The sequence below is a fragment of the Ustilago hordei genome (genome assembly GCF_900519145.1).
Source record: "Ustilago hordei strain Uho2 genome assembly, contig: UHO2_contig_02, whole genome shotgun sequence".
NCBI lineage: Eukaryota > Fungi > Basidiomycota > Ustilaginomycetes > Ustilaginales > Ustilaginaceae > Ustilago > Ustilago hordei.
Window position 1 is genome coordinate 737227 of NW_024545252.1, and position 13619 is coordinate 750845.

Sequence of the window (13619 nt, forward strand, 5' to 3'; positions counted from 1 at the left end):
GATTATCTGAGCCATTACTTAGACTCTGAGTGCAAATTGAGATGCTGCCTTCTCTGCTACAACACAGGCAGTAATGCAAGCAAGGAACCAAAGCCTTCTACTGTATCAGCGACCAATTTCACAAGCAGTTGGAAAGAAAAAAGGAATAAATAAATAAAATGAAAATGCAAAAAAAAGGCACGATATAAACATGTTGAAATGCGGGTCAAAAAAAGAGGACAGAAATAATGGAAAGTAAAGAAGATCAGTTGAAGATTTACAGGTAAAATGCGACTGTTTAGGAGCTACTAGCAAGCTCAACTTTTCAGGCATATAACAGTTGTAATGTGTTTTAATTGATAGGTGCTACAATGTGAATGTATATATACTTGATTGCTATCTTCAGCCCATACTAGATCATAATGAACTATTCTTCATATCACCCCTGTGTTGTCGCCTCCTGAGCGTTGCCATCTCCTGAGTGTTATTGTTGAAGTACTTATATGTCCCACATGCATATTGATGCATGTTGACATGCAGCTCTGACTCACCGGTGTCTCGCTTGTGCTCCGCGAACCACGTGGTTCAGTTTTAGGATGCCGACGCATCTTCAACTAGATCAGTCCCGATAATCAATGATCAGTTAGAGTCGGAGCACGATGTCACTGCTGTTTTAGACAGAAACACATATACTCAATTGACTAGAATAAACGTGGTGAGAACCTAGTGTTCTCAGCTTGATTTATATACATCTATAAGGTACATGCCGAATGTGCGAGTATCCTTCTTCATGATCTAGCTTGACAACGAGCGGGACTGTGTTGTACTCGATCTCTGGACAGATCTGTTCCATCAGATCCCCGATTGCGTTTATGTCAGCATGTATCATCATATCGGATCGCTTCCTTCGGCATCAACAAGCTAAACCTTTTCCAATAATTCGATTCTACGAACTCTACCAGGTACAGACGATCTATATGAGCAGGACGGAAGAGACGACGCAGTGTCCTTGATCGTCATAACGTTACGTTGCTGAACGGAATCAGCGGTGCGGGTGGTGACGGGGGGTTCACAACACAACACCACAATCTCACCACCCAAAAATAGAACCGCTCGGTGATCGCGGTAAGGTCGATTAACTAGCAGACATGTCTTGTCGGGTAAAAGAAAGTGTTTGAGCACACCTTAAAACAGAGAGAGAGAGGACTCTTGATACTTGTCGGAAGCCGGGCGAAAATGTCTCAACTGATCGATGCTTGGACCCTGGCGAGACAATGTGGCGATCATAGCATCTGAGCCGAAATGAGAAAAGAGGACCCGTCATCATTTGAGAGCCGGGAGAAGTTGAAGTTTTCGTGTGATTGATGATGATGGTAGGAGAGAGAAAGCGAGAGAGCAAGGAGAGAGAAGAAGTCTCTATATATATACAAAAGAAGAGCGGCAGAGAGCTGCATTGACTGCGGAACATAACAAAGCATTTGTCTTGAGTAGGTTGTGACACATGTGGTCCATGCTCAGATGCTCAGGCCTTTTACTTGGCCATAAGCACTACCTTCACTGTCTCTATGCTTTGTGTAGCTTTTATATACTTTAACTCCCCCCCTCAACAGCATATGTACCCCATTCATTATGCTGTTGTTTCAAGGTATATCCTCCATTCTTTAACATCATCACATAGCTCGGGGACTCCGTTTCGTATGCTGCCACTGTTGGTATTTGCAGGTGTAGCCCAGATCTCGCTTGCTGTATTGCCTGTCTCCTGATTGGCTTGGTGAGTACATCTGCCAAATTCCTTGTTGTGTCCATGTACTTGATTTGCACCCTCCCCTCTTGAACATTGTTATGGATGAAGTGATACTTGGTGTCAATGTGCTTAAGCTTCCAGTGCTGTGCTGGGTCTTTACTAACCTGTATGCATCCAGTGTTGTCTGAGTAGACCGTTGGGGTGCCTGTGGCAATACCAATCAAGTGCAGCAGCTGCTTGAGGAAGAGCACCTCATGTGTTGCTTCCGTGGCTGCAATGAACTCTGCCTCGATGGTGGACAGTGATACACATTTTTGTGTTGCTGACTTCCAGGCTACCGGGTTCCCATACACTAATGCCACTGACCCCAATGTACTCCTTCTCTGAATGGTGGCATCACTTGCCCAGTTCACATCACTATGTGCAATCAGTGGCTCTTGCGACATATTTCCCCTATAAACTAATCCAACATCCTTTGTGCCTTTGAGGTAGTGTAAGACCTGTTGTGCTGCCTGATAATGCTCTTGGGATGGTTCATGCATGTGTCTAGTGAGGACACTCACAGTGAGGCTAAGGTTGGGCCAGGTGCTGTTGGCAACCCAGAGCAGCTTGCCAACAATCACCAGATACTCCTTCTGTTGTGCTGCACTTGCAACAAGGGTTCCCTCCAGTATGCTCTGCATTGGAACCATGGTTGGCTTGGTGCATTTGTCCAGGTGCTTAGCCAGCACTTGGTCAATGTACCCTGACTGACCAATCGTCATGGTGCGCATCATATGGTTTCGACTAATTTTGATGCCGAGGAAGTGAGAGACCTCGCCACTATCTTCCATCTTCCATCTCTGACCAATCTGCTTCTTAACCTTTAGGACTGTTTCCAGCTGTGGTGCTATGACTAATGTATCATCGATGTAGATGACCACAATGGCCATATCTTCACCCCATCCCTTGGTGTAGATGCAGGGAGCACACTCTACCTGGAAGAATCCCATGCATCACAAAGACCTGTTGAACTCCTGGTTCCATCCTTGCCCAGACTGTTTTAGGCCATACAGGCCCTTGACCACTTTGTATACCTGTCCAGGTGCTACTCCTGATCCCTCTGGTGGTTTCATATAGATCGCTTCTTTTAACCTGGAGTTTAAGTAGGCCATTGTGATATCCAGTGCATGCACCTCCCAGTCATTCTGTACTGCTAGTGCTAGGATAGCTCTGATTGCTCCAAGGGGTGCTATCAGAGAGAAGGTTTCCTGGTAGTCAATTCCCTCTCTCTGTGTGAAGCCCCTTGCCACCAGTCATGCCTTGTGCTTTATGGGTACACCATCAGCATCGAGTTTTAGCTGAAGCACGACCTTAGAGTCCATGAGTGGTGCCCCTGGCAGGTGATTCACCACCTCCCAAGTCCCCATTGCCTCGAGTCCTTCCAGCTCTTTTCATATTGCCTCCTTCCAGAGCTGGGCATCCTCACCATTCATTGCTTCCCCAAGTGTTGGGTCCAGGTTCAGTACTGCTGTGTTGGTGGTGCCTACTGTGCTGTCTACAGCTGGTAGGGGATCCTCCACTATGGCTGGCATGACACCCTCCTCCTCAACCTCCATGGTCACCACAGGCTGGACTGCCTCCTGTTGGCAATCACTCCATCCTTTGTCCTCATGGAATGTTGCTGAGTTGCTCCATTGAATTGATGCAGGCTGGTCCAGGTTGCAAAACTTCCACACTTTGTGCTCGTCATCGTATCCAATCATGATGGCTGGCTTTGCTCTAGCCCTGTACTTGCCCTGCTGATCCTTCTGTTGAACATGGACCCATGCCAAGCATCTGAAGACTCACAGCTGCTGGGCCAGCTTGTGTGTGGTGGTTCCATAAAAGGCCTCGTGGGGGATGGTCTTGGCAGCTGATGGGGTGAGGTTCATCATGTGTGCTGCTGCTATGATTGCATATGGCCACAACTCTCTGGGGCAAGCTCAACCAATGAGCATTGAGCACATCTTTTCTTGGACTGATCTGATCACTCTCTCTGTCCTTCCATTCTGGACACTGATCCCCAGGATGCTCTTTTGCCACTTGAAACCCTCTTGAGTTTGCCAGTCTTCAGCTCCTAAGCTGCACCACTCTCCTCCATTGTTGCTGTGGAGTGTTTTGAGTTTCCTGTCTGTTGCTCGTTCCATCCTGGTGATCCACCTTCTCAGCGCCGGGAGTGCAGCACTCTTAGTGCAGAGTGGTTCCACGTAGATCAGGGAGGAGAAGTCGTCCACAGCAACTAGTGCGTAGTGGTAGTTGGTGTTTGTGCAATTACGAGTGATATGATTGGGTCTCCCACATGCATAGCATCTTGGAGGAGCTGAGGGATTACGTGGATCGCACCTGCCTCTGGGCCCCTGCTCCACCTGACCAGTACCCCCTTGCTCCGCACTTGTAGCAACCCTGGCTGCTCCTCTGATATGACCTGAAATCTCACCATCCTGCTGTTTCTTGGTGAGTGCATGGTAGGCTTCATCATACTTACAGTCTGGTTTGGCCATCTTGAGTGCATCAATGGAGTTAGCATAGAACCAATCTTGTGCCATGCAATGGTAGAGCATGGATTTCTTTAGGTCCTCATCAAGGTGCTTCCCAAAACATGCAGCATCATTCCAAATGGAGTCAAGTTCCTTGCCTAGCCTGACTACATTGTGATTGTACAGACACATGGTGTGGATGCGGCCCTGCAGGCCCACTCACTTCACTGCATCGTTCAATGTTAGTGCCTTCCTAAGCTTGGCATAAAGCATACTTCCAAGTTGGGCCTCCTCATCTGCACCCCTAATGGTGTATGTGTTGATGCGGCTTTCTGGGCTGTGATCACAGCAAGCATGGATAAGACCTACCAGCACCTTGTCCAGGTCCTCATCATATCCCTTGCTTCCAGGTGCTATTTCGCCATATAAGATTTCCTTTGCATTATGCACCCATTGCAGACAGTCGATAAAGGTGGGCTCCCAGGTGTGCCAGTTGTTGTCACTAAGTTTCTTAATGTGTGCAATGGCACTCGAGATGTCCTTGGGAATCTTCTCTGCCTCCCCTCTTGGAGCTTGATTGCTAATGCTGATGAGGCCCATCACCCATACAATTGCCTCCTCTGCTGTCAGCACCGGGTTTGCCAACTGTAGTATCCTGACCACCTGCATAAGCCAACCCTCCTCCCGACCATTGCCTGCAGTCGTGGCTGCTTGATCATCATCTCTCTCCTCCCTTCTTGTCTGTCCTGCTCGTGTCAATGGTGGCATTGTACTTATCATCGGACTATTGATGATGAATGTCATGGGTTCGAGCCCCACGTTGGGAGCCAGTTGAAGTTTTCGTGTGATTGATGATGATGGTAGGAGAGAGAAAGCGAGAGAGCAAGGAGAGAGAAGAAGTCTCTATATATATACAAAAGAAGAGCGGCAGAGAGCCGCATTGACTGTGGAACATAACAAAGCATTTGTCTTGAGTAGGTTGTGACACATGTGGTCCGTGCTCAGATGCTCAGGCCTTTTACTCGGCCGTAAGCACTACCTTCACTGTCTCTACGCTTTGTGTAGCTTTTATATACTTTAACTGGAGAAGGCCTGCTCACTCACGCCTTGCGTTGGAGTGCATGGTGAACAGCCAGCTAGTCAGGTTTCCGTACCTGCTTGTCCAAATATCCGGTAGGCATCAGCTACTCTGTAGTTTGATCTGAGTCTGAATATTATACTGTCCATGCGATGGGTCCAGGCTTGCAAAATCGTTTAATGTGCTTTGCTCTTGGCGCGCGCTTGCATGCTTGCATGCTTGCTAGCTTAGTTGCCACCATGAATATCGGCTATGAAAGGACCTCGTGGACAACTCTAGTCGTCGAGAACTGTGTGGGAGAGATGCGGGCTGTGTGAAGCTCTGTTCCTATAACGGCATCCAAGCACCCGCTTTGTTTCCTTGGATATGATTGGCTTCCTTCAATGTGAATTTCTCGCCGACTAAACTGACCACGGCCCTCCGAAGACGCTTTTGAACCTTTTGCCACCACGACAAACCATGCTTCAATCGCTGCTTGCTCTTTGGCGACGGAAAATGGGGAGAGTCTCTTTTCATGAGGGTGAAGCAGTGTGGAAATGGCAGAATGAGCATACGAGACTGGCACAACTGATGTGATGGGAGGGAAAGTTGCGCTGCGGGATGCAACAGTGGGTGCTGCAAGAGCTGCATGCCCTTTGCTGCAACACTTGATCACCTCCTTTACTCTTCATTCCAAGCTGCTCTGTAAAGACCTCCTGCATCCTCACAAGCTGTGTTGGTGGTATCGAATGTCGTGGCGCAGATAGATAGAGATAGACTTACTCCTGAGCGTAGCCCTGAGTGGCAGCTAGCTGACAGCTCTTCTCTGGAATGTCAATTTGATTCTTGATTTTGATTTTTCTTCTTTAAGAAAAGAGTATACTGTGTAGAGTAGTACAGCTACCGATCTTTCGAGATACTTGTTCGATCTTAGGCCGTCAAGCGCCTCTTGCGCCATAGTCAAAAGTCATCCCATCCTCTGCCTCAGCTCGACCTTGTCCTTGCAAGCAGACTCCCACCATCTCACCCTGCCATCTTGCTGCTGAGCAAAGGCTTCGACTCTGGAAAGATGCTGCTCCAGCACCGTATTACTGCCGCACTAGGCTTCGGTCTTCTGTCTTTGCAGGCCTCTCTCGCTCAGGAACCAGCTCAATCTGCCTCGAATGCCAGCCTCTCTGGCAGCACAGCAACGCCTGCCCCCACGAACACCTCCTCGACAGCGTTGCCTGCTTCAACGACGCTGATCTCGACAATCACAACCACTCTCAGCAGTGGACAATCCCTCCCCACTAGTCTCACCTCCTTGGCATCATCGAATGGCAGCGTCTACTACATTCCTGTCATCACTGCCGTTCCAGTGTCGAACAATACGACGCCAACCACCGCTTCGTCTGCAGCCACTCCTTCTGCGTCGGGCAATGCGACCGCATCGGCACTCGACAAGCCCGCCAACGTCAGCCTGCCACTCCGTACCATCATCGATCCAGCTTTTGGTGTTCTCGGCGCAATTTTTATCATCACCGGTCTGCCCATGGGCTTTTACGGACATCGCAATCGATGGTCCAGCTACTTTCTCGCCGGCTTCTTCGCCTTGGCCCTGATCTGTATCTCCATCATCCTCAAAGTCGGCGTTGAGCCAGCGGTCAACCCTCCTTCGAAAGGCATCCGAGGTCTCTTCCTAGTCGCCGCTGTTGTAGCTGGCGCTGTCGGAGGCATCATCTCGATCGTCTTCTGGCGTGGCGCTGGTCTCTTCGCCTGCGGTCTTGGTGGCTTCTTTTTTGGTCTCTTCCTCCAAGCCGTGCGACCAGGAGGTCTCATTCGCTCTGTCGGCCTTCGTTACATCCTCTACATAGGCCTCTATGCAGTCTTTTTCACTGTCAGCTGCATTGAGCGCGTACACTCGCTTACGCTGGCACTGGCAACCGCCATCATCGGCGCAACAGCCGTGACGCTCGGTGTCGATTGCTACTCAACGCAAGGGCTCAAGGAATTCTACATCCGCAATCTTGGCTTTGATTCTCTCTTCAGCAACAAGTACCAACCTACTTTCCAAGGCGGTCGCTTTCCCTTGGTGCAGGGCATGCAGATCGAGCTCGGCATTCTGGGCGCGCTGATCCTGATGGGCTTCGCCTTCCAGATGCGGCTCTGGTCTGACCTTCGCGCCCAGCTGGCAGTTCTCAGGCGTTCGGACGAAAAGCGCAACATGCGCACCAAAGCAGAGCGCGCTGCTCGTGCAGTCGCTCGCACTGCAAAGCGCGATCTCGAGCAGTGGGAGGCTCGACATGGCTACAACAAGACTGCCGCCCGCAATCCGGCTTCTCGCGATGAAGAGATCGGCCTTCCAGAAGTGTCTACTCCCGATCTCAAGGACGCTCGTAGTCGCACAAGCTCTTTCATGACTCTCTTCCGCGCCAATACCGAGGCCTCTCAGCTGGCCACTCCCCTGTCGCATACCGAGAAGCTCGCAGAGTCTCCAGCTGCATCAAGTCTGCTCGATAATGCCGCTTATCCATTCCCTGCTCAGACTACTGGTCGTCGCAGCTCTCAGTTCCTCGAGTACATCCAAAAGGGTCCAGAGCGAGTTGAACCAGAAGGACCTTTGAAGCTTGACCTGCCAGCCATCACTTCGCCACTGACAGATTTCGGAGCGAGTTCAGTGGTCTCGCCCAGTTCGGACGCTATGCTCATGGGCCCGATGTACAGTGCGCCACCAGCTACACCAAGTCTTAGTGGGCCTCAACACCCAAAGTCGCTCGACCTTTCGCGTGCACCTTCGACGGACCGCTTGGCAACTGCAGACTCTTTCCGACGGAGATCTGCCTCGACAGCTGCATTGATGGAGAATGCTGCCAGCTTCCTCGACCCGATCTCAACCAAAACCGAGGCTGGCAACATTGCGAGCAGCTCGAGCTTGATTGAAAGCGAAGGTGCGAGCCGTCTTAAGAATTCTGCGACGCTCAGTCAAAGTCCAAGCGTGGCTCCCGTCTCTGTCTTGGGAACGACGACACCAACTTGGAATGAATCGCTCGAATCGACGTCGCACGGGCGCACCTTGTCGAACCCTGCGGCTCCCGCCGCACCGGGCTTCGCCGCTGCATCTTCGATGGCCAAGAGTCATTGGCACCAAGATCAGCTGCAAAACAACTTGGGCGCTCCCCATGTGGACCCTTGTGCAGAGCGACATTACATTCAGCGGCAGCAAAGTCCACTGACATCGCCCACTTTGAGTCCTGTCAAGGCTGTCAGCGGCGGCCAAAGCAGTGCTGTGATACAAGCACGCCGATCTCTGGCGATGCGTCGAAGTGATCAACCTGCTGTACCTTGGACCAACGCAGGTGCCGAGACTGGCAGGACAGCTCACAAGCGTGCTGCCAGCGCTGAGGCGCAACCTCGGGTGCAGGCCATGTCCATTGAAGAGCTCGAAGCGCGCCATCGAGCCAAGCTGGCAGCTCTGCAGGCTCCGGCAACGCAGACTGTGCAAGAAGCTGATGCTTTGCGCAAAGCCAAGGAGGAATGGGAGAGAAAACAGAAACTTGAGAGGAGGCGCATGCAGGAACGAGAAGCACAGAAACAGGCTGCCACGGTCGCCACTGGGACTGGTGGATCCGCGTCCGGCTCTAGGGTCGCGTCACCTGTACAAGCAAGTCACGACCTGAACAGGATCTCAAGCTCTGGCTCGCGTGACGATCGTCGAAGATCGCGCAACCTTAGTGCCACGCTCTTAGAAGCTGTGGGCGAGGAAGTACGCCAAGTTGGCCGAGTCAACAGGGCAGCAGAGTGGCGCAAGTCGATCTCTGGTCTAGATCAGTTAGACGCTCGTGCGGCAAAGGCTTGCAATCCTACAACGCCGATCAAAACTCGACCCACGTCGTATCAAGCCGTGGGCAGCGCAAACCCGTTTCCGGTGCAGTCGACAGAGAACCGCAAACGGCTGAGCGAGACTGATCGCCGACGTTTGAGTCAAGGTGCTGGTGACCATTGGCAGCGAAGTAAGAGCCAGCCTCTGCTCGACTTCCACCTGCCCGATGGCAACCAGTAACGCTGCTACTCTCGACTGCTCTTTCCTGCATCTCCAGCTCTATCTGTCTCTTTGCATCTTTGCTACTGTCTATACATGCTGCATTTTTTTCACGAACAATACATTGCCAGTTGTGCCGAAAGCACGAGTCGTCTGTTCTCATACAGTGTCGAATGAGCCAGCTCAGTTCTTCGGATGGAAATCATTGTAGCATCGGGTAGCCGAAATCGGGATCTGATTCTCCGTTAGACGCGTCACAGCCGATTTTTGTAAAGCCACGCGACGCTGTTGATCCGCTTTGAACAGCTGCTGCCGGCTTTTGGTTTCGAAATGAGATCGGCAGCAGGTTGGCGAGCTGTGACTCTGACTTTGAGTGGGCTACGATCTCTTCCATCTGCACCCTTATCGCACCTCCTCGCCCACTAGAGTCACCTTTTCTGGGGTTCGTCTTTGATACTTTTTTGTTTTTTGTTTTTTGTTTTTTGTTTTTTGTTTTTTGTTTTTTGTTTTTTGTTTTTGTCCCAAGAGCAGGCTAAAGCTCAGGCGGAACTTTTTGATAGGCAAAAACCGACGGTCTTTGATTCAAAGCAGTTGCCGCGCCTCTCTCAGACATGACCAACGCACGAGCCGATTCATCAAATTTCCCCCAGCCGTTGATGTCTGTCTCTCTGATTCGCCCGCGCTCTTTCCTGCCATTTAGGTCATGCTTGGCTTGCTTGGCTTGCTTGGCTTGCCGCTTACTGCAGTCGCTTCAACTAATTTCCAATAGTCAACCTGGCTATCCAAGTTTCGGCAGTGCACTATTTGAATCGAGTCAGTCGTTTTGTCAAACGATATCTTGGCTCGCTTCGCCAGAAAACACCATCAGCAGCATCAGCATCAGCATCAGCATCAACTTCCTCTGCGATTATCTGGTGTCTTGCCGAGATCAGAAGCCCTCTTGCCGCTCCTTGTTCTTTGGGACATCACATACTAAAGCATCCTGCATCCCTCAAACTTCGCTCCTGCTCTTCTTATCGCCATCTTCCCAACCACATCATCTTACCGCATAAAGTTGCTCCGTACGATTCTTATTTTTATTGGCAATCAGCCCCTTTTGTGCTGCCTCGCACATCCCCGTCTTCAACTATAGGGAGCATTTGGATGTGCACAGCTCTTCCTCGCTCGTTGCTTTCTAGCATGGCTCGTAGTCACAGCTCTTCTGCCGACTTGTTGCAACGCCTTCCTACCAGTCGAACCTTTACCACTACCTCACGTCTCGCTTGCCGTAGTAGCAAGTTGACCCCTCAAGCATCCTCCATTCGATCGCACTCGACTAGCTCCTCAAACACCTCGCCCAATATGGTTCAAGTTTCGGATCTCCTCTCGAAGAACAAGGCCTGGAGTGCCAACTTCTGCGCTAACAAGCCTGAGCTCGCCGCTCAGCTTGCCGAGACACAGACACCCAAGATCCTCTGGATTGGATGCGCTGATTCCCGTGTCCCCGAGTCGGTGATTTGCGATGCCGACCCAGGCGAGATCTTTGTCACTCGTAACATTGCCAACCAATTCCGTCTGGACGACGACAACGCATTGAGTGTTCTGACCTTTGCTGTCCAGGCTCTTGGTATCGAGCATGTCGTTGTTGTCGGTCACACCTCGTGCGGTGGTGTCAATGCTGCTATTGCTGGCGCTGGCGCTCCTGCTAGCCAGGATGCTCTTCAGTCCAGCGCTCTGCTTCGACACCTTGTTCCTTTGACTCAGGTCGCTAAGAGGGTCCTTGATGCTAACCCTCGTCTTGAGGAGACAGAGCTGGCACAGAAGATCATCTACCAATCGGTCAAGTTGCAGATCGACAACATTGTCTCGACCGACATTATCCAGGACAACTGGAAGGGTCTCACTTCGCCATTGTCCGGCAAAGTCATGAACAAGGTTACTATCCACGGACTTTGCTATGACATTGCCAAGGCTCAGCTTGTTGACCTTGACCTCACTCGATCATCCTCCTAGAAAGCAAATGCAGAGCTGCAACATTGGCTCTTCTGAACAATCTCTCTCTCGTTTGTCTCTCATCTTTGCTAATTCTATAGAGTCGCATTTGTACTTTTCTACTTTTCTCTCACGCTTCACTTGCACTCAGACAAGCCAAGTCGATCTTCGATGCGATAGTAGCGCATCTTAATGCGCAGTCACAGCTTGTTTCCGTCCATTCGATATCTGTACTTCTACGACAAGACACGCCCGAGAAGATTCTTGCATGGTTGCATGGATGAGTGTGGGCCTCTAGCTGCAAATTTAGGTCTACAACGGATCGCTAATGAAGCGCAAAGGCAACTGACTGCCCTCCTTCTCGAATCCAATCACTGCCGGCCTCTGCACAACCGCCTCGACGCTCTTGTACTTCAACCCTTCCACCGGCTCGATTCGATACTTGGCCAACGTACGGATCATGATGATCTTCATCTCGGTCATAGCGAACTTGCTACCGATGCACACCTTGGGTCCACCGTTGAACACGAACGACCCGTAAGGCGAAGGGAGCTTCGACTTGGCGTGCAACTCTGGCAAATTGTTCCATCTCTCGGGTTGGAAGAGATGAGTTTCAGGGCCAAAGTACTTTTCGTCCAAATTGTTGCCTGTGACAGAGATAGCGATTTCTCTTCCAGCTGTGACGGGGATTGAGCTGAGTGTGCGACCGTCTTTTGTATTGAATGGCCTTGTGACGGCAAGTTGGTCGTCCTTTTTGCAGTAACGGAATGTGGTGACTACCGGTGGTCGCAGACGTAGGGTCTCTTGAATACAATGGTCCAGGGGTCGCATCTCTTCGCTGTTGAGATCGGCGTAGGTGAGGTCGCCGATTGCTTCACCGTCTTTGCCGAGCGCACCAAGGGCGGATTGCATCTTGCCGCGAAGTTTGCGCTGATACTCAGGGTTGAGAGCGAGCAAGTAAGTGCACCAGCTCATCGTGGTTGCCGTCGTTTCATGACCTGCAAAGATGAACGTGATAATCTGACCAGCAAGCACCTCGTCTGACAATCGGTCTTCCTCTCGAATATCTGGTGACATGTTGGCTCGCATGAGAAGATGCAAGATATCCTTCCTACCTCCAAAAGTCTCTTTGGCATCAACACCCGCTTCGAGCTCCTTTCGAATCTGCTTGGCTTTAGCTTCAACGATCTTCTGCGAGGTCTTGATGAGCTCGCTTCGCATCTCGCGCAGTTTTCTTACATTATCCGTGAGGGGGAGAATGTAGAGCAGAGAAGGAACGACAAAGAACATGAATGCACCCACGATGGCATCGAGTGGCTTGACATTCATTGTCGATGTCATGGCTGCGTGGAAGGTCGATCGGACTGCTTCACCGTTGGGACCCTGTTCGACAGCTCCAAAGTCATAGTCGAAACCTGCACGGCCGATAATGTCGAGTGTGACACGGCCAAACCACTTGACAGTATCTTTGACGCCATGTCCCCACCTCTTCTCCAGCGAGGTATCCTTTTCGAATCGATCCATCATTTGGTTTGTGGCATGCGTAAAGATTGGCATGAGCTGTTTAAGCGAATCGACGCTGAAAGCGGGTGCGAGCATTCTTCGTTGCTTCTTGTGCCCGTCGCCGAAGACAGCTACTATGCCGTTACCGATGATGATCTTGGTCGCTTTGGTGCCGGCGGAACTGCGTGTATAATTGTAGCTGTCGTTGAGGACGTGGTTCATCGTTGCTGCGTCCCGAGTGACGAGAAGCTCGCCGCCCAAAGGACGAGGCAAGACGAGATGGTCCGTGTTATGTTCTTCAAACAATCTTGCATTGGAGACACCGGGATCATCAGTGATGTCTGTGCCAGCATCTCCGATGATAGGTTCGCGGTCGAGTGCCTTGGGGTTCTTGACGCCGAACTTCTTCTTGGAATCGCGCGAGTAGCCGAGCAAGTATGAGCTTCTTTCAGGGCCAGGGAAGTGTGCCCAAACGGATGGACCTTTTGTTGCATCCTTGAGTCCAATGTAGAGGGTCGCTACGAGGAGCAACCCCAAGATCCCGGCCGCGATGGGGTGCGAGTGTGCCCAGCGAAGGACATTGTCAGACACCTTGGTTGACATCCTTGCGCAAAAAGATAGCTGGGTTCGATTCGATCGCACACCGGTTCAGCAGACTGGAAGGACACAGAGGGGAGATTGTATGGTGAAGGAAGAAGGTTGACTTGTTGAAGGGAAAGTAATGCTCACAAGAGAGTTCCAGAGGAAGGCGAGCCAACAGGGTGACATCAGCGACCCTGTTACCACATCTCGCAGCAGACACATGCGGATATACACTTAACCCGGTCCTTGCCTGTTACACAAGCACAA

At 51.0% G+C, this 13619-nt stretch overlaps 4 protein-coding genes across 4 annotated transcripts; 2 read left to right on the plus strand and 2 right to left on the minus strand.

The window, feature by feature from the left end:
* Positions 1-1569: 1569 nt before the first annotated feature.
* Positions 1570-4989, minus strand: UHO2_01042 (uncharacterized protein; the record flags this gene model as incomplete). The annotated part of the gene is made up of 7 exons (XM_041553510.1): positions 1570-2670; positions 2800-2942; positions 3045-3152; positions 3192-3490; positions 3554-3647; positions 3762-3983; positions 4569-4989. The coding sequence occupies 7 exons, from the start codon at positions 4987-4989 to the stop codon at positions 1570-1572; spliced, it is 2388 nt and encodes a 795-aa protein (XP_041409444.1).
* Positions 4990-6347: 1358 nt separating this feature from the next.
* Positions 6348-9317, plus strand: UHO2_01043 (uncharacterized protein; the record flags this gene model as incomplete). Its single annotated transcript, XM_041553511.1, has 1 exon — positions 6348-9317. One exon carries the CDS (start codon positions 6348-6350, stop codon positions 9315-9317), a length of 2970 nt encoding a protein of 989 aa, XP_041409445.1.
* A 1158-nt stretch (positions 9318-10475) lies between these two features.
* Positions 10476-11288, plus strand: UHO2_01044 (uncharacterized protein; the record flags this gene model as incomplete). The annotated part of the gene is made up of 1 exon (XM_041553512.1): positions 10476-11288. One exon carries the CDS (start codon positions 10476-10478, stop codon positions 11286-11288), a length of 813 nt encoding a protein of 270 aa, XP_041409446.1.
* A 291-nt stretch (positions 11289-11579) lies between these two features.
* On the minus strand, positions 11580-13373 carry UHO2_01045 (uncharacterized protein; the record flags this gene model as incomplete). Its single annotated transcript, XM_041553513.1, has 1 exon — positions 11580-13373. The coding sequence occupies one exon, from the start codon at positions 13371-13373 to the stop codon at positions 11580-11582; it is 1794 nt and encodes a 597-aa protein (XP_041409447.1).
* Between the last annotated feature and the right edge of the window lie 246 nt (positions 13374-13619).